Source organism: Prosopis cineraria, unplaced genomic scaffold (assembly GCF_029017545.1).
Source record: "Prosopis cineraria cultivar Desert tree isolate PC_DT_omini unplaced genomic scaffold, ASM2901754v1 PC6, whole genome shotgun sequence".
Lineage (NCBI taxonomy): Eukaryota > Viridiplantae > Streptophyta > Magnoliopsida > Fabales > Fabaceae > Prosopis > Prosopis cineraria.
In genome coordinates, this window is record NW_026555337.1 from 15,890,631 (window position 1) to 15,911,329 (window position 20,699).

The 20,699-nt window shown below is 30.8% G+C and overlaps 1 protein-coding gene across 1 annotated transcript; it reads right to left on the minus strand.

The window, feature by feature from the left end:
* Positions 1–7,981: 7,981 nt before the first annotated feature.
* Positions 7,982–9,892, minus strand: LOC129313941 (serine/threonine-protein phosphatase 7 long form homolog). The gene has a single exon (XM_054957329.1). It carries the CDS (start codon positions 9,710–9,712, stop codon positions 8,156–8,158), a length of 1,557 nt encoding a protein of 518 aa, XP_054813304.1. The 5' UTR covers positions 9,713–9,892; the 3' UTR covers positions 7,982–8,155.
* Positions 9,893–20,699: the final 10,807 nt, after the last annotated feature.

Below are 20,699 nucleotides of genomic sequence, written 5' to 3' on the forward strand. Positions count from 1 at the left end.
AGATTTTGACCCTAAAGAATTTGAACCTTGCTATTTCCTTTGACTTGATTTGGTGAATGTCCTATCATAACGATAGAAACAAGTATCCACTTGATGCCCAAATTTTTCATAGAGCTGACACTGTGGTCGATCAATACTCTTAGAATTCCTGCTATTGAAACCTCTTCCATATCTGCCACGACCTCTAGAACTACGAGAACCACACGAAGGAAAGGCTTCTGAACTAGCATAGTTAACCAGGTTAGTAGAAACAGACAGTTGAGAGAATTGTTGTAACTATTCTTGCCTACTTTCATAACTAAGTAATTCAGCTTGAAACTCTATCCAGTTAATTTCTTCAGCTTCATGACTTAATTGAACTACTATAGGTTATAATTAGCATCAAGACTAGCTAAAATATGAATAATGAGATCTGGAAGAGATACAGGAGTACCAGCTATAGATAATTGCTTAGATAGATTTTTTATTTTGGCTAAATATTCAGCCATTTTCATTTAAAATAAACTGACATCTTATGGTCTTTAATCCGGCATCTTAAGTGTCCAACATTCATGTCTAGATCATAGCCTATATAAAGGCTTGCATGCAGACATAATAACTTGCATCAACCTTTGAGCTTTTAGTCTACCTCTCTTATCAATTATTGTTTTGTTGTTGTTAAACCGAATTTATTTTACCAAAAAATAATAATTCATTTAAAATAAATTGGTGTTTTATGGTCTTTAATCCAGTATCTTAAGTGTCAAATGTTTATGTCTAAATCACAACCTATATAAAGGCTTGCATGTAGATAGAATGACTTGCACCATCCTTTGAGCTTTCAGCTTACATCTCTTTCTCTCAAATATTGTTCTATTGTTGTATGTTTTGAGTTTATGCCTGCTAGTTTCTTTTGTTCTATATCCTTGACTCATAGCGTAAGACGAGTCTGTTTAATTCTAAGAAGCTGTCGCACGACTAATCTAGTATAGTAGAATAACTCTTAAAGACAGTGTCCTTCAACACGACTTAAACTTAAAATTACTACCTGCCGCCAATAGATTTTGCAATTTCTCTATCCCTATCTCGAGATTTATCTTTGATTGCTTCTCTTACTCCTTCTTTGCTAACTTGGTGTTCCAATAGTTTTGATTTTATTGTTTGTTCTCCCTGGAAGTCTTCCCTCTATTAGCAACCATATGAATAAAAAATTGTCCCTTCTTCATTTTGTTCTTGAGTGTGTGTGTGTGTGATTGTACCAAAGGATCCATGGTAAGGGAAGAGAAGCGGATTGATGGCTTGGTGGTTATTGAAGATGAAATCACTACTATCTTGAGGGACAAAGAAAGTGGCCCTCATTAGGAGCATCAATGGTTTGGCCAAAAGAGAGAATGGTCTCCAACTAGTGAAGTCACCAATGCCAATCAAGGCATCAATAATGTTGCAGAGTTGGCATTGCTGGAGGTGATGGCTACATAATTGCAAAGAGTGAGAGGTAGATGAATAGGAAGATGCAAACACAAAGATTGAATGAGATTGTCCATGTTAATAAGGTTAGAGTAGTCAACATTGACAAGTGACAAGTATACTCATCATTTAACTCCAAAAATTAACAAAGGTCACTCTTGCACCCACTTAATCAACATCATGGGCACTTTTGCACTTTTTTTCACTTAAGGATACTGGGTGCTCTTACAGAGAAACGTTGTAGGTATTTTTGCCACTTTACCATTTTTTTAAATCTAATCACCTAAATTGGTAACTCATTTAACCACTTGGTTTTTTAAGTTTATTAATTGATCTACTGGTTTTTGACCTATTTTCTAACCTTCAATTTAAGGGTCTCCACCAGACTAGACCACTAGCCAATTCCCAATTAGATCGGTTTAACCGGGTAATCCAACATGGATTTTAAAACTTTAATAAATTCTCATCACTTTTTAGAATCTCAAAGGAGCAAATAAACAAATATATGGTAGAAAATAAATAGCACAAATTCATAAGAGACACCATAATTTATTTACATGGAAAACCCCTCAATCCAAGAGTAAAAGCCACAAGTCATTTAAACAATGCAAAGCAGCTCCATTATGATTAAAATATGGTATAAGAGAGTCTTAATTAGATGCATAAATAAGTGCAAACAACCCACTAAAGCACCAAAGTAACAAGCTTAGAAAAGAGTATTAAAAAAAATCAAAAGCACCCAAATCAAAGGCAAAATGGTGAACTAAATAACTCTTTCATATTGAGCAAAAAATCAATCCAACCATTAAAAATGACGAGCTAGATGTTACAAACTAGCAAGCCAAATTTCAACTTGACCTAATGGTTAACAAATCCACACTCACATATTTCTCAAGATTGCCATGTGAACATGCAAAAATAGCATTCTCTCTTCTCTCTGAAATGGTTGCACATAAAACTTGAATATGACATCTTTCTCATAACTTAATCTAAACCTCTTTACCTTAGTTAGTGAGACTTATAATACACTTCAATATTGGGCCTTTCTACACATAAGAGAGAAGCCTAAACCTAGCACGATATTGCAAGTTGTAAACTTTCATTATGCAATTGTAAATATCCTTTGTCAAGTTGTGAATGCATAGAATTTGAGATTTTGGAGTATTTTATAAATTTCATAGGACCTCCTTGTAATAAATTTTCTTTTTTGGGACTTAAGTACAATTTTCCCTAACATATATGCATAACCAAATATATGGGCGAGTTGAATATTTGTATATATAGACATATAATAGAACATATAAATTGGGCTTGGGAAGTCCATTGTGTTAGTCATGGGTCAACGTATAATAAAATATATAAATTAGTTGGATATTATATAAAGGATAAGCTTTTACATAAAATACTTCGTTCAAAAGTAAATGACTATATGCGCATGACTTAAGGAGATATCTATGAATCAATTATTTACTATATATATATATATATATATATATAAACAGAGCAATAAGAACATTGCAATGAGATTTAGAAACAGAGTAATGAGAATGATGTTCATTCATAAAAATTAGTCTACATTAAATGAAAACTTGCCTATGTCTCTCAAGTATATACTCGTATTGAGTAAACTTAAGGTTAGATCATAGATGTCCATCAAAGACAAGAAAAAAAAAGCATGGTTCACAAAAGTTCCTGAAACTAACAGTAATAGAAACATGTATAACCAATCCCTCCTCTTAATTAACTGCGTCATATCTTTAGGTTGAACTTGTAACTTCAATACCAACTTGATTTCAAAATTATTTGCTTTCATGGCTAGTTTTCTTATGCTACATTGGCAATTCTATTTTTACTAAGAGCATAGTCATTAATTTAGAACTTAATCATTTGGATATGTGAATGATATTTTTTACCTATTTTCTATCCCTGTTTTCATTTGTTTTTACTTTGTTATGCTAAAACAGGCATTTTTTACACCTTTTGATCATTTTAATTCAACTTACAATTTCAAAAATTTTTGTGCCAAAAGTGCAATTTACATTAGTTTTGGGCTAAAATGTAAATTCTAAAAATATTTCCCAAAGATTCGAAAATTTGATATTTCAAAGCACTTTCATTCTATTTCATTATAGTGAATTTAATTTGAGTTTAATCTCATAATTAGGAATTAAATCACAAAAGACCACAACATAGTACACTTAGCTTATCCAGTTAAATTTTAAGTCCTACTATATTGTCTTTGAAGTGTCTTAGGTTTTGAACTCAGCTTAGTGAGAAGTCCTAGGTACTTTTCAAAACTGTTGTCCTCCATTAATTCCACCTCGTCACATTTTATTTCATCCATACAAAATAAAGTTCTTACCTAGGAAGATTGAATATTACATATGAATTAAATTATACAACATATATAATTCTTTTTTTTTTTAACAAATACAACATATATAATTCAAATGGGCGTATGGAAGTCCATGTTTTAGAGTGAAAGACACCATTTAGCATGTTTCTTTTTTGGACTTCTTCAGCCGAAATGACTATCAAAGGCTTTAACTATTGGATTGATCCACATCTTTGAGTCAACATTAATTTCCATCTATCATGAGTGAATATTAGCAAAATGTCTATCAAAGGCTTTAACTATTGGATTGATCTACATCTTTGAGTCAGCATTAATTTTCATATATCATAAGTGAATATTAAAGTGAGTAGACTAGCTCAACTTAAAATTCAAAGCAAGTAGAAAAGTTTAACTCCTATCCAACTAGCACAGCCTAAATGGAGAAGTTTATGTGCTTGTGTTTGGATCCATATCAATTTTCAATCTTTTAAATCTAATTCTCTGCTATAACTACCTTCTTTTAAATCAAGAGATTGAGTCTGAAACTTAACAAAATTACACCACCACCAGAATCAAAAGGAACTACATAACACCACTAGAACTAAAAGGAATTACTCCTCTAGTCTTAAAATTTAATAAGTTCTCAACTTTGCCTCTATTAAATATACGTATTTCAATAAAAGCTCTTAAATACTTAATTTGCAACTAACACCATATATAAATTAATTATCTGAATCAATATTTAAATAACATTTTTTTAGTAAAATATTTTAGGACCTAATTATATTCAAATAATTTTCCGGAACCAATGCGTCATGCACCCTAAGAAAAATGAAACTTAAAAGAGAGCCATCCAATAATCAAAGTTGAGATTTATTTATTTATTTCCTAGCAAGAAAATTACATTACGAAGTACTGAAAAAGGAAGAGTAATAAGATTCTGAGGCAAGAAGAAATATAAACTGAACTACCAAAGGTAACAAATTTGGAATGCTACCAAAAACTGATCGTCAGCAACAAAATAAATATCAAAGCCTCACGAAACTCAAGTGTAATAGCTAAAAAAAATTATAATAATAATAATAATAATAATAATAATAATAATAAGTATATATTTGTAAGTTGGTGTTTAATAATAATTATATTAATTGGAAATATGTGTATGAAGGAGAAGTGTGGTTCAGTGGAGGTGATATTGATTATGTGAATATCAAGTCTCAAGTTTGAACCAATATTGGGGAGAAGTTTTATTTTTTTTGCTTGAATGAAATTACCATTTTTGTCCTTTTTACAGTAATAAAAAAAAAATTTGTGCTTGAGTCAGAAACACGTACATTCTGCAGCAAACTGAGTTGGTTTACAGTGAAGAGAGAGAGAAACAAAAATCTGTGTGGCTCAGTGCTCTATTCCAGTGTCGACTTCTCCAGAAACCACAGAGAGAGAGTGTGTGTGTGTTTTGATCTCCAGTCTCTTCTGTCTGTGCTGCCGTCTGCCACTGTTCTCCTTCATCGCATCGTCGCTGACATAGGTCTCGAGCTACCACAACTTCACTACCTTTCCTCTTCCTTCGTTTCTTGGTATGGATTCATTCAAGCTTTCTACTGTTGTCTTCTTTGGTACCTTGCGTCGTTGGTATGGGAGGAGTTGAGACGTTGAAGAAGGAAGATTCAGCTCACAAGTCCTTCCCTTCCTAGTTCATTTGTGAGCCTCATCACCTTCTTCATTGCTTCGCGCCCCTGTTTCTGTTGCTCCCTATTTCTGTTTTTTTTCTTCTTCTCTGCTGCGCCATCCGTGTCGTTCAGAGCCAAGAAAACACAAAGTATTAGGACTGGGGTGGGGCTGTTGCGGTGAGCTAGTATTGGTACTGTGGAGTCAAGCTTCCTTCCTTTGCTGTGCATGGTGACAGTACCGTTTGTCTTCTCCCCTGTTCAGCCGAAAACCCAACTTGTCTGGTTTTTTTTCTCTCTCGGTCTGTGGTGCTGATAAGGTGAGGGATCTTCATGTTTTATTTCTCTCTTAATCTACACGTATGTGGTCAGTTGTTGAAGTTGCAAAACCTATGCCTTTGTTACTGCTATTGCTGTGCTGTTGTAGGGGGAAAATATTCAAACTTAAGATAGGAATTTATTTTAAAACTTGCTAATAATAATATATGCATGTATAAAGACATATCTACATATATGAGCTATAATTTTGGAGCTAGATAGATCTTGATTGGTTTGATTTATGTTAAGGAAATTATTAAGGGAAGGTTGGAAGAGGATAACTTTGATATTCTACTTGAATATTGGTATTAATAAGATGCTTGTTAGAATGTTTGGAATAATCTTAAAGCATAAATTTTAATTTTGAATTTTGAATGATAGTGGTTGATGAAAATTTTATTAGAAGTGGAAGGAAGTCTTTGTAAATCAAAGGATGATTTATTAAATTTTGCTTACTAATATCTTATAAGACGTGTGGAAGAAGAGAATTCCGATAGAAATTGAAGAAAGAAATTTTGGGAATTCAAAACTTTCACAAGTAAGTGAATAGCATTCTCTTTAATTTATTTTTATTGGTATTTTCATTTTTAATAAATTTTCGTTGAGATATTTTATTCTTGTGAAAAACTTTGTAATATCGATGTGAGATCTTTAAAAGAGGATATATGCATTTATTTCCTCAGGGAATATGTTTCAAAGAGTTATGGAATTATTTGGTTTATTAAACTCTTGAAATTCTTGATTATTTAGATAACGTAAGCTCGTATGTTATTTTATGAAAGACTATTTTCAGTAAGTCTTAAATTAAAATTTCAAGTGGTGCATGGAGTTTGGCATTGGAAACACAGATTATATTTCAGAAATAATTATTTTTCTCAAATGTTTAAAACACAATTTTTGAGGACTCTAAACAAAACATTGCTGCTAATGGCAGTTCCGTTAGCCCGTAGCGCGCTGTGGTTAAATACTAGCTAGTTTGTTTCGTGAGTTTTATTCTCACGTTTGGTATTCGTAGGCTTTGTGCCCGCATTTGATTCCGTGGCCTGAGCTGCGTTTGGTTACTTACTTTCGTGGACTGGTGTGTCCACGTTTGTTTTCGTGGCATAAGCCGTGTTCGATTATTTATCCTTGTGGACTAAGTGTCCACATTTGTAACCTGTTCTGTTGAGTTATCAAAATGTTAAATGTTGATTAATATGTATTTTTGAAATTTACCTGATTTTGATTAGTAAATTGTATCATTTTGAACTATATGAGAGCAGATTATTTTCTTTAAGCATGATATCATAAATTATTTTCAATTTACTCATATTTTACAAATATGATTGACTTACATGCTTATAAATTTTAGTAAAATTACTTTTAATTAGCTGACACTATTATTAGAGGTTGTTGAGTTAAATTTTAAAAATTTTAATATGGAAATGCTATTTACTAAAAAATTATTTTGGCCTTAGATTTATTAGCTGACACTGATCCCATCATTGACCTCTAAAAGGCAACTAGCTGCAGTGGGTGGACCTTTTTGATTGGTATTGTTGATTTAATGTAAATATATAATTTGTATGTCTTTTTGATTTAAAAGAAAGAGTAGATGTTCCACATAGGTTATTGATGAACCTTATTTTGGTGTGTATATTGATTACTGGCTGGAAGGAGCTACGCTCCTGATTTATATTGATATTTGTAAAGAAATTTTTGTTGTAGAATTTTCAGGAGATCCTACTTACAAAGAAGGTTCTGCCGAAATTTCTACAAAAACGTTGACACTTTCTTACGATAATGAATTTAAAGAAGTTATTTTAATTCTCATATAATTTGATTGAATTTTGTTCTTTTTTTGAAAAATGAGAATAAATATTCACTTAGAGATTTACGGAAATGTGAGAGTAGTTCACACCCGTGCCGGTCACCCTCTATTTTTGGGGCATGACATCAAGAATCCACTACTAAACCATTAAAGCAAGCCGACTAAATGCTATATTAAAAGGGAAAACCAAGAGCTGGTTTAAGCTGATATTAATATAAAAAAGATAGAACTTTTGACAAGATTACATTTTTCATTAGTAATTAATTTGATCTATTGATTTCTTATTACAGATTGAGTTTAGCTTACCATGAAAGCAAAATCACCATTGCTATGATAAACTAGTTTTGGCTCTAACAACCCCATATTTGGGTCAAACTAAAGCTGTTTTAAGCTGAGCCACTACTCTTTCAAGGTACTCAATCCGAGTTTCAATATCAGACAAATATATATTACCATTCTCACCAAATTTACCTTCTTTGGCCCTTCCAGACTTGTCAATCACATTCTCCATTTTTGCATCTACCTTGGTTCTTTTTGATTGCCCAACCACATTCATATTCTCACACAATTGAAATGTTATCAGTTTCTTGACTGAGATCTCTTCTGCAGTTTTTCAATTGCTGAACCATGATCTTGATCAGAATTATTCCCCGTTTGATCTCTATGAAGAGAAGATCCCATCTCAGGTGAAATTTGTGACAGTTTTTCTGAGAACTTTATAGGCTTAGAGATCAAACCATGTTGTTCGCTAGCTCCAAGTTTTGATTGCTTCCACCATTCCAAGTACTTATAAGTAACACTTGGCTCCAAGGTAGATGATGCTGCAACAGCAGCAATACACAACATTGCCTCTGTCATTGGGCTATCATAGTTTCTCCAAGCAATCTCAGGATTGTTCTCCTTGCAACGAGCCACCTTCTCTGGAATGTCCTGATCCAACGCAAATTGCATCGCCACACGGTGTGGAAGGTACATCTCTATACAGTCTATACCCACCAACTGAGAATGCCTGAGGCAGCGAGCAAAAGACTCTAAATCCTCATGAGAATCTGAATTATTGAAGCACACCCACCTATCCTTTTCATTGTAGAGCTTTGGAGAATCTTTATATGGCTGCCAAAGAAAGCTTTTTGCAGAAGAGTCTAGAGCTAAACTCACATCTCCATAGTTCAGCATTTTCACTTTGTGCCATTTTGCTGTCAAAGGTTGGGCATACTCAATTATGTTAGACTTTAGATGAAATGCTGGGAATCTTTCAAAAGCCCAGATTTGAACCAATTGAAAAGGGGCTCTTAAGATTATTGATTTTGCGGATAAACCACATTCATGATCTCTCTTGTAAGCTTCAGACTTTATAGCCTCATCAAATTTTCCTTTCAATAATGTCAAATCTCTATAGATACTCGCTAGAACTACAGGTGCTAGAGCAATTCGGGTACCTCTAGCTAGATGTAATGCAATGGAAAAGTTTTGTTTGGAAATTATAGGAGGAAACACAAACCTTGACAGCCACAGCGACAGAAATGCCACGTGTTCTAACTCACCCTCCTCCTCCTCCTCCATGAAATGCCTCAGCCATGAAACATGTGTTGCTTTTTTGGCTTTTGTCTTTATCAATTTTCTTCTCACTTCATCTAATCTCTGTTCCATCAGCTTCGATTCTTTGTCTTTAAGAGGTGTGAAAACATAGGACTCCACAACAGAATGGCCTCCACAAATCATAACATCGTCTAATGTTATCGTAGCTTCACCCCAAGCGAAGATAAAGCTGTTAGTCTCAGGATACCACTTTTGTGCAAGCCCAAGAACCAAATCATGGCTTCTTGGTATTCGGTATGTGGAAGCTTTAATGGCTTCGAGTATTCCGGCGTTTCTCCATACATTTTCGTACTTGGAACGAAGATTTTCTTCCCAGGTGTTCCACTGTTCTTGTGGGGTCAGCCATCCGGTGAATCTTGTCTGTGAAGATAAGGTTTGAGACAAGGAAATGGCGGCTTCGGAGAACAGGGTTTTGGGAAGATGATCGGATTCTGGGTGTTGAATGCAAGCAGGTTTGAGAAAATGGGCCATTCTTAGGTTTTGTTTTCCACCTAATGGCGATACCATCAGCCCTGCTCCTCTTACTTCCATCTCCATTGAAGAAGAACCAAAATCGCTTGGAGACTGAAATAAAATGGGAAGAATCAGTGATGAGTATTGGAACTTGGAGAGAGAGTTTCAAGGAAACTTGTTCTACCAACTGCCGAATCGAATTCTGCTTTTTGTTCAGAAGTACAGATTTGTTCTGGATTGGGAACTCAAACGTTTGTCGCCTTATGTTTTATTCCCGAGCATGATTTCGCTGGTTTTCTTAATTTTTTGGAAAAACAATAGAAAAATACCTCTAAAGAACTATCCGGTGCTAGTACATGACTTTAAACGGTGGAATATGATAATTACTTTTTAATTTTTGGGAACTTGCTTTGATTTTTTTTTAAATAAAATGACATAGGAGTATTTGATCATGCAGAGAAGATTCTTTCTTAATAAATAAGTAACTACTTTATTTTAAAAAATGACTACTTAAAACTAGAAAGGAATAGCAAATCACAAGTTGTTTTATGCAAATTTAAATTTTTAATCAGTAAAGTCCAATAATTAAAATTAGTTACTACTTTGTTTTGAAAAATGACTATAACAAAATAACAAATTACAAGTTCTTTTATGCAAAAATTTTATTAGTAAAGTCCAACAGCCAAAAGTCGGTCACTGTTTTATTTTAAAAAATGATAATTTTTTTAAAATGACTATAATGAAATAGTAAGTTACAAATTATTATTTGCTAAATTTTTTATCAATGAAATCCAATAACAAAAGTTGAGTTACCATTTATTTTTTTTAAAATGACTACTTTTTTTTGGAAAAATAACTAAAACAAAATGTAAAATTACAAATAATTTTTTTATTAGTGAAATCTAACAATTAAAAATCAATTACAACTTTTTTTTAGAAAATGATTAATTTTCTTAAAGAAATGAGTGGAAGAGAATAGCAAATTACAGTTGTTTTGTGTAAATTTTTTTTTTATTAATGAGAAACTTGTAATTAATGGGGCTTTTGTAGATATAATTTATATTATAAGACCAAACTAAATAAATATTTATTATATTTTACATTATGACTAATTTATTATATTTGTTAATGATATAGTGTTGTATATCAATGATAAACCCTTATAAATTTTAATAATAAACTCTTTATATATCAATATGAATTGATCACATTTTTTAATTTTCAAAAGTTTAGTTCACATTTTGTAGCACAATTTTTTTTTTTTTTTTTGGTTTTAAGGTTAGTGAGCCAATTTACCGGTAGTTAGTTGACTATTTCGCTCTAATGATGTAAGTGTCACTTGTGGACAAGCCCATGGTGCTTAAGTGGCGATAGGCCCATCCTTGTTTGGTCTCTATTAAACCCAACCATTACTTATGCCTTCGTGGGTTCTTTTTTTTTTTTTTTTTTTTTTGGCGCCAACTTCCCTCTTCACTCACTAAATGCACGCGTTTACATGTAGGAGCACCGCATACCCATCAGCCATTTGGCTGATCTGAGCTTTTTATTTTATTTTAAAATGACATTTGTCATTTATTTTAAATAGATTTTTAAGTATTTTTAATATTGTATTTATAAAAATAAAAAATTAATATTAGACATAGACCATCTTCAATATTACTCATCAATGATGATGAGGTTTGGACCATTCAGACTTGAGAGTTTTGTATTTTTATTTTTAACAAAATTTAATTTCTTTAATAAACACTTGTTCACCGTCAATCTAACCAGTGCAGATTTAATTTAGACTAATTAATTTAACATTATTTTTTAAAATTTTACATATTGTTTATCTGGAGTATTTTGGAAAGTACAAATATAATCTTGGTGATTTAATTTAATATTAAAATTTTTATAATTTTTACAAATGACTAGCTAGATGTATTTTGAATAGTATAGATTTAATATTAAATTTTATATTTTAATAAATATAATATTAAAATTATCAAAAATTTATTTAAAATGAACGGTAGAAATCATTTTAAAATAAAATAGAGGGCCCAAATTAGCCAAACGGCCGATGAGCACGCGGCGCTCATCATGATGTGAATATCTAACTGTGAAGAGCAAGATTTATTTAATCTGGGTGATGACTCATAGGGGCCGCTTCTCCACCTCCCAAGATTGTGCGAAGAAGTTTGGAGATTTAAAACGAAAATATTATAAAGGTTTTAAATGAGTGAGAAGCTCATATCAACTGTGAAAGATTACAGAAATTTTGTTTTAAATGCGGAAGATTGGGACATGAACTGAAGAATTGTGCTCATGTTGATCAAACTGATGGAGCAAGTGATTTATCCAGAGAAATTTTAGTCCAGAACGTTGTGCTAATTTTACAAAACCAATTGGTAATTGGATCTGGATCAAAAGGATGGAGTGTTTCCGACTACTAAAGTGTAACATGAGTTGATAAATTTTTAATTTGATCTGATAATTTTAGACCCAGGATAAAATTTTTATTTTTAATTGAATAAAACTATTTTTATTTTCTCATAATTCATCGAGTAAAAATTGTTGTGAAACAAAAAAAGAAAGAATGCAAGAAAATAAATTGTATATTATTAAGTATTTGTAATGATCCAAAATTTTGAAGTAAATAAATTTTCTTTCCTCCAATTAATATTTTATTTATTTATTTTATTATTTGACAAATGAAAAATATTAGCATAATAAAATTTATATTAATAATTTATGGTTTAGAGTTTGAATCTTTCTGAAAGAAAAAGATTGGTTTTATTTTTTTTTAATTATGAAAATTTTTTTCAAATACCCATGCCTTTTAGGTGGTAAAAGAAAGGTGTTATGGGCTTTTTAAGTAATTTTTTCAAAATAGTTTTTTATTTAGAATGTCGGTCCCTTTTTATTCGATTGCCTGTGCTGAAACAGAGCATCATAATCTTTCCTTCTAGTCACCGCCATAGTATCCCTCACCGTCAAGCCGCTCGTCACTGTCAACTGTGTCTTTTCTCCTCATCACGTTCTGCCATTGGGGGGGTGCTGTCATCGCCGGATTTCCTTCCTTGTCCGCCACCCCTGTTTCATTTCTCATCTTTTCAACTTCATCCATGGTGTGTAGGGCCTAAATTGAAGTTATTTTCCTGTCCTTCAGTGGTATCCATGAATCGAAGTGCGGCTGAAGTGATGATAAATTTGGTTGAGGTAAGTTGCTAGTTATAGCAACATGAATTACTCTTCCCTCCCCGCAGACGCGCCCTTGCTTCTCTTAGTCCTGTAATGAGATTTTTTTTTTTTTTTTTGAATCTGAGTTGTAATTTTGGTGAAGGCTGTGCATGATTTTAGTTGTGATAAGCTGGATGTTGATTTTAGAATTAATGTTGGAAGTTGCTTAAATGGTTAAATGGGTGGGTGATTATTGTGAGCGGAATTTTGATGCACGAAAAAATTTGTAGAAATAATGTTGCTAAATTAATGTAATTTAACTTAGATAAATATATGTGTAAGAAGTGATTTGAACTATTGATTAAAATTTAAAGATATCAAAACAGGGTAAAAGATTATATAGGATACTTGTATAATATTTTATTGAGTCTGGAAAAAACGTAAGAATGATTGATATGATTTATTATGATTTATAATTGAGAATGAGTTACAAGAAAGTATGAGGATAAGTTGATGTTTGCAAATGGTTTGACTAACTTGAGTGTACTGGGAGCATAATTAGTTAGAGTATTATCTTTAATATTGTTGGATTAAATTTAAGCGCCACTAAGTGCTTGAAAAATTACTTGATAAATAATTTTAGGATTATGATTTATTTGTTTGTTAGGAAATTGAGAGCATCACTAGAATTAAAGAGAAAAGTTAAGAGAGGTAAGCTTTAAAATTATTTGAAAAACTCTTAGGTAAGTGGGTAGCATTTTGAATCAATTTCTAATAAAGTATTTATAAAATCTCTTTATTTAAATTTTACTATTATTCTTTTATAAATTGTACAAATATTCTAGTAATTCTAGTTTTCTAATAATTATTTATTTAATGATATTGTGTTGATTTTACTGATTTATATTGCTGATAAGTAATAATTGAAACGGATATATGACAACTGGTATTATTTCTCAAAAGCAATTTAATTATTTAATTCTATATTGATATAAATTTTTAATGCAATGATTCATATATGGAGAAAATGATAATAAATTTTGAACAAAAGTGATAGTTGAACAGTGTTTGGAAGTGAAAATTTTAAAATTATTTTCTTGTTCCATACACATTTGATTTTAATTAAGTGGATTGAGTTCAAAACGCTAAATGTTAATAGCAGTTTTGTTAGCCTTTGATGCACCATGATATACCTAGTTAGCAAAGTGTTTACAGGAGGTATTAGTCTCGTGCGAAGAATAATGCACATGGATCGGAGGGATGGTAATTCGTGAGTATTGTGCTCACGTTTATTTTCGTAGGCCTTATGCTTGCGCTTGATTTATGGCTTTTTCCACACTTGTTTCGTGGTTTTGAGCCACGTTTGATTGGTTATTTACCCTCGTGAATTATATGTCCACACATGATTGATTATTTGCCTTCGTGGACTCTGTATCCACGCTTGTTATATGCTTTGATTGAGCCCCCTAAATTTAAATTTATCGTTTCTATGTTTATTCTTTAAAAAACATTCTATTTAATTATGTCATTAATTGAAAATTTTATATTCTATGCACAATACAAATTTTGATAAATTTTTTATTGTTCCAATAGTATTGTTAAAATTTCACGATTGCATTACTGAGAAACTTATTCTTTTATTATTAGCTTATGTATACGTTTCATTATTTCATTGAATTTTTTTGAACTAAGTCTATCAATTCTATTTTATTAAATTTTTGAAATTATAATTCAAATTGAAATGCTACTCACCAAAAATTTTGTATCTCAAATATTATAGTTGACCTTGCACCTCCTGAGGATCATTGAGGGGCCATACTATTTTTGGAAAGAAGAAGCGTACCATAAATATCTCTTTTTGGTGAAATTATGTGTTATATTATGTGATTATAATTTAATATTTCACGTATATCATAGTTTGATTCTAGTTTCATTTTGTTATAATATAATTTGCTGGCATGGAGCTAGTATCTTTGTAGGTTTGTTATTGTAGAAATTTTGAGAGGTTCAAATCACTAGGGAGATTCTATTAACATTTCTACAAGATAATTAAAGCTTTACAAACTTTATTATTACATAACTTATAATTTGACACTTTAGTCTAACTTCTAGCCAATTAAGGTTTATAAAATATGAGTTCACTTTATATTTTGTGCCAGTCATATCTTTGATATCAGTATTCATGAAGAATAAAGATAAAAATATTTTTATAGAAGGATATTAAAATATACAAAATCTTTTAAGGATATTAAAATATATATTAAAATAAATTGTATATAATTTGGGTTTGATTGGCTTTGATTATGCCTTTAATTGCCTCCCGTGAGATCTTCATGAAAACTTGGGCCTCCAATTGGCTTCGCAAAGTAGTGTGTCTCGTTCAATGTGCGGGCTAATGTTTTCAGGAATATAATTGTATTTTTCTTCCATTACAAGCATTTTAAATACAGAAGTTATAATTTATTTTAAAACTAAATTTTATATCACTTATTAATGAACTAAAATTGAATTATAATCACTAGATTGATTTTTTTTTTCAACAAAATTTTATGGCTTCAAATTGCAAATGTATATCAAAGCAAGGCTTTGTCAATGTGGATATTCTCAAGTCAATTGATATATAATCGTTGTGGTGAAAAAACTGGATCACTAGAGTCAAGTGAATGGAGAAAATGGCACAAAGTAGTTAATTCTACTTTGCCCTGATTATATTATTCCTATTCTATATCTATCGTTCAAAATTATGGTACGCAAATTAATAAATCTTTATCTAGTGGAAAATATCATGTTGCCATATCTTTTCTACTTAGACTCTATAGTCGTTCAGGTAAATGACAACAAATGATAATGTTAAAATTATGTGAATATATAAATGTTGCCATGACTTTTAAAAGTCGATTGACGTGTTCAAGGAGAAAATAATGAATTTTCTGGCACACAAATTAAATATAGATTATAGTTAGATAAATGTTAAATGAATGAGTACAGAGTATGCTAATAAGGTTAAGAGGTTTCTAGAATTTGTACATGTAATAACTCTAAATTTTAAATTGAATAAAAATTATTCTAATAAATATTTTATTTAAATAAATTTTACAGTAAGTAAGAATTGGTAGTTTAGAGGAACTCATGTTGAAAATTTTTCTGAGCAAAATTTTAATTTTAAAATTGTAAGAAAATTTTGTATCCTTTCTTGTAATTTTTTTATACCTTTCCTTATGATTTTTTCATGCTCCTTTTTGTAACTTTTCTCAATTCTTTGAATGAGAAACTATTTCTTTGTGCAAAGAAAACAGAGCATCTTACTTCCTTTTCTTCACCGCCAATATACACTCTTCGAGACATTCATAGTCGGTCCATTTCTAGCCCTTCTCAACGTCTAAAGCTTGCTGTCATGGGGTGTCGATTTTCGCTGCTGTTGCTTGGTCCACTGTCATCGTTCTCGTCGGCGTTTGCCAGCTATTGTGAGTTGGATTGCTTACATTTTCCACTATCATCGTGCTATTCGATGTCACCGAGAGTCTGTCACTAGGTTGCTTTCGTTGCTGTCACCTTCTTCCTCTCCCTTATCTTCGTTCATCTATCACAGTGGAAAGAGGAGGATACGATTCTATCGTTCTTCTCTGTTACAGGGATGTCGGTGGTGAGTGCAAGTTCAGACTTCATCCTTCCTTTATTTTTTTCTGCTGAACGTTGGTGTGTGATGAAGCTTTAATTTTTAATTTTTATTTTTCTTCCTGTCAATAATTTCTAGCTCTGTCTCCTCCTTTTTGGACAGCTTAGTTGAAGTACTAACACTCTTCTTCGTTTGGTCTGTGATTTCGGTGCATAGCAGCTATTATTGCACTTTGATAGAGGTAAAACACTGATTCATCCTCCTACTCCTTCAATTCTAATAGTAACGTGAATCCTTCCTTTTCCCTTCACTGGCCGAGGTTGATGCTTTGTTATTCAATGTTTCTATCATAAGACTTGTAGGAAGACTTAGGTGTGGTTTTAGTTAATATTGGACACTTATCTTTTCTTGTTACGCGAAGCTGAAACTGTGGTGAAGAAACTAAATGTGAAAATTATTGATTTTGCCTGAGTGCTAGCAATATAATTTAGTTAATTGTAAATGTTCTTATAATGTTTGTCAGAATTGTTGAAAGAGGAAATTTATGAAACTAGGATTGTTAGATTTTATATTAGAGCCTGGAGAAATTATAAATATGCATAATGACAAGAGGATTGTTGATATATGTGTTAAATTAATTTTGAAGCACCATTAGAATAAGAAAGCAGTTGTGGGGTTGGATTGTAAGATTTTAAAAACTCAGGTGAGTGGATAGCATTCTGAATAAATCTTTAGTAAAGTGTTTATAAAAATCCTTTATTTAAAATTTTACTATTAATCCTTTATAAAGTGTACAAGTATCATTGTTAATCCTATTTTGTGTTCTAATAAATGTCTTGTCAATAAAAAAATGTCTTGATTTTATGAATGAGATAAATTGTCGATAAATAATGGGTGAAACGTACATATGATTAATGATGTTCATTTTTTTAATAGTTTAATTATTGAATTTTATGTTGATATAAAATTTTAATGTAATAACTCATTTATGGAGGAAAAAATGATCAATTTGGACAATAGAAATGATGGTTGAATGGTATTTAATAGAGAAAATTTTGAAAATATTTTCTTGTTTCATACATGCTTGATTTTATTGACGAGAGCTGAGTTTAGAATACTGAATGCTCACAGTAGTTTCATTAGCCCTTAGTGTACCATGATACACCTAGCTAGCAATGCGTTTATAAGGAATGCAAGCCCCATGCAATGGGCAACACACGTGGAACAAAGGGATAGTTATTCGTGAGCATCATATTTATACTTGTTTTTATAGGCTTCAAGCTTGTACTTGGTTCATGGCTCTTGTCCCACTTGTTTTGGCCTTTGGCCCCAATGACTAGTTACTTACTATCGTAAACTGTGTATCCATGCTTGTTATTCATTCTAATAAAGCCCTCCTAAAATTTTAAATTAAAATATATCATTTTTTAAAAATTCTCTAGAAGTACTTCATCGAATTGTATTTATTGTAAATCTTTATATTTTATGAGTAGTAAAATTTTTAATACACATATGTGATTCCATCGGCCTTATCTAAATTCACAATCACACTATTATGAATAAAATCATTATTTATTTCCAATTTTGGATAATTTATTATTTCATTAAGTTATTTGAAGTTAAATTTGTTATTTATTATCTTTATATTTTTTTTATTATGATCTTGATTAGAACAATACTCACCGTAAATTTTTTAATCTTAGATATTATAACTGACCCTACGCCTTCAATAGACCATTGAGGGCCCTTTTTCTTTTTAGATAAAGGAAACACATGGTGATTACTCTTTTTGGTAAAATCTTATATTGTATTTTGTAAATTATAAGTTAATACTCCACATACACCATAATTAGATTTTAGTCTTATTTTGTTATTGTGAAATTGCTGGAATGGAGCTAGTCTCCTTATTGGTCTAGTTGGCAGGTTTTGTTGTTATTGTGAAAATTTCGAGAGGTCTAGATTATAGAGGAGATTCTTTTGAAATTTCTACAAAAACTTTAAAACTTTAAGAACTTTACTATTATATCTAACTTGCATATATTGTTAATTTAGCTTAATTTCTAGATAATTAAGGCTTATGGTATGTGAGTCCACTTTATATTCCATGCCAATCATACCCTTAGTATTGAGGTGTGATAGTTCAAACCAATGTTTAAAATGATAGTGGGAGGTTTTATTGTTCTTGTAGATATTGTTTGAATGAGAGGCTGCTAAGTGCAAATGTAATATATGAACACTACATTTGTGATGGAGTATATAGAAGCATGAGATATCAATTATTTAGAAAACATGACAAAAAAAGGGGCAAACAATGTTATTTCACAAAATTATGGGTTGTTTGCCGCAGCCAATGATGCATTCACTATGGTGGATCACGTTGAGACTAATTTAGTCTACATAACAGTCAGTGTTCTACACATAAATGGTGAGGATAATTTACTTTGAATTTTAAAGTTTAGGGTCCAAGATGCTATTCGCACAATAGTTTAGGATTTGTGGTGCTAATTAAAAATAACACATCAATAAGAGATTGCAACATCAGCATTTTGACTAGGGCCCATTGAGTGGATAGTAATGGCATTGATGGTGAGTTAACGGTGGGGTATAATTTGCTATGAATTTAAAAGTTTAAGGTTCATTTTGTACATTTTAAGAGTTTAAGGTTTAGGGCACTTTTTGTGCAATACCTTAGGGTCTAGAAGGTTCATTAACCCTTTAATTTATCTACACATATCAAATTATATTTCTTTTAAAACAAGCATAAACAATAGGAAAAATTATATAGAGGTCCCGTAGAGTATATTTATTTACAAATAAGTCTAATAAAATTTAGAAACAACAATCAAGTCCTTTAGAACTTGAATATGATTTGAATTTGGGTTACAAAGACAGTACCATCTCTATTAAAATTACTAAAGTTACAATTGTAAAATAGAAAAGTTTGAGTTGTAAATTACTTATATAGTACTTATAAATAATTAGTATTAAATTTTTTTTGGTAACATTTGATCTATTTAACTATTAGATATGTGAAGTTATTATTAAACTTGTAATGCACGATCAATTTAATTATTAAGTATATAAAATTATAGTTGTGAAAAGTTAAAATGATAGTTGTAAATTACTAATGAGATAGTTATAAATTATTTGATTGATGTAATGTATTTTTAGGACCCATTTGTTTAAAATTAAAAAATAAGCATTTTTTAGTTAGTTTAGAGATTTTATAAAAAGAAGATATTATTTTATATTTAGTTACAATAATAAAAAAATAATTATTAGTTAGTTATTTTTAAATGAGTGTCAATTAAATTGCAAATTGTTCTCTTGGTGGGGCGGCAGCGTCTGGTGAGCGTGAGAGAAGTTGTTGGCGAGCTAAAAAAAAAAAATAAAGAGAATTACATTTAAATTTCACACAAAAAAATTAATTATTATAAAATCAATTGATAATTAAACTAAGGAGATTGATAACACAATTAGTTGTCAATCTCCTTAGTTCAATTGTCACTAAACCTTATAATAATTAATTTTTGTATATGAGAGTTCAATGTCATTCTCTCAAAAAAATATAGATGAGCTATGTATGGATACTTTCAGAATGAATTGAGGCTTTCTAAAATCGGGTAAGTATATTAAAAAATTTGTTCTACTAAGATTATTAGTTTTAAGTGGATTTAAAATTGGAGAGAGATCCTAGAGACTAGGAGGAGATGTTGAGTGGTGACTCTAGAACTATTCTGAAATGATAAAAAATAGTTTTAGAAAAACTCTAGGTGACTTTGAATAATTCCAAGAGCTGTGGATATTATTTTTAGACCTCTTTAGAATAATTTATAAATTAAAGGTGAATCTAAAAATAAATTATAATTAATTGAAATTTATTTTAATTATTTTGGAATAAAAAGTTTACTTATTGGATGTTAGGACTTATGAAACGTGCTCACGAGCACTTAAAGTTAAAAGTATTGATTAATGTGATTTAGAATTGCTTTAAGGAATTTTTGGAAAGCTTCAAGGTTAGAAATATATAAAATAAAATGAATAGAGTTTAACGAGAATAGTTCTAAAGTTAAATATAGATTTCATGAATACTAGAGGGTAATTTGAGAGTAATAAATAATTAAATATAAACTTTATGAGTCAATAATCTTTTAAATTATAATATTGTCTGTAGAGGTATTTGGAGTTCATAAGGTACTCCTTAATTTTGCTTTGATGTTTAAGTTTGCTGGAAGATCTCTTATAGAGACACTTCTATAATAATTCAAGAATTTTAAGTAAAAACTAAAATATATA

Excerpts from the sequence above, each read along its gene's own strand:
- LOC129313941 (XM_054957329.1), bottom strand. The coding sequence starts at position 9,712 with ATGGAGATGGAAGTAAGAGGAGCAGGGCTGATGGTATCGCCATTAGGT.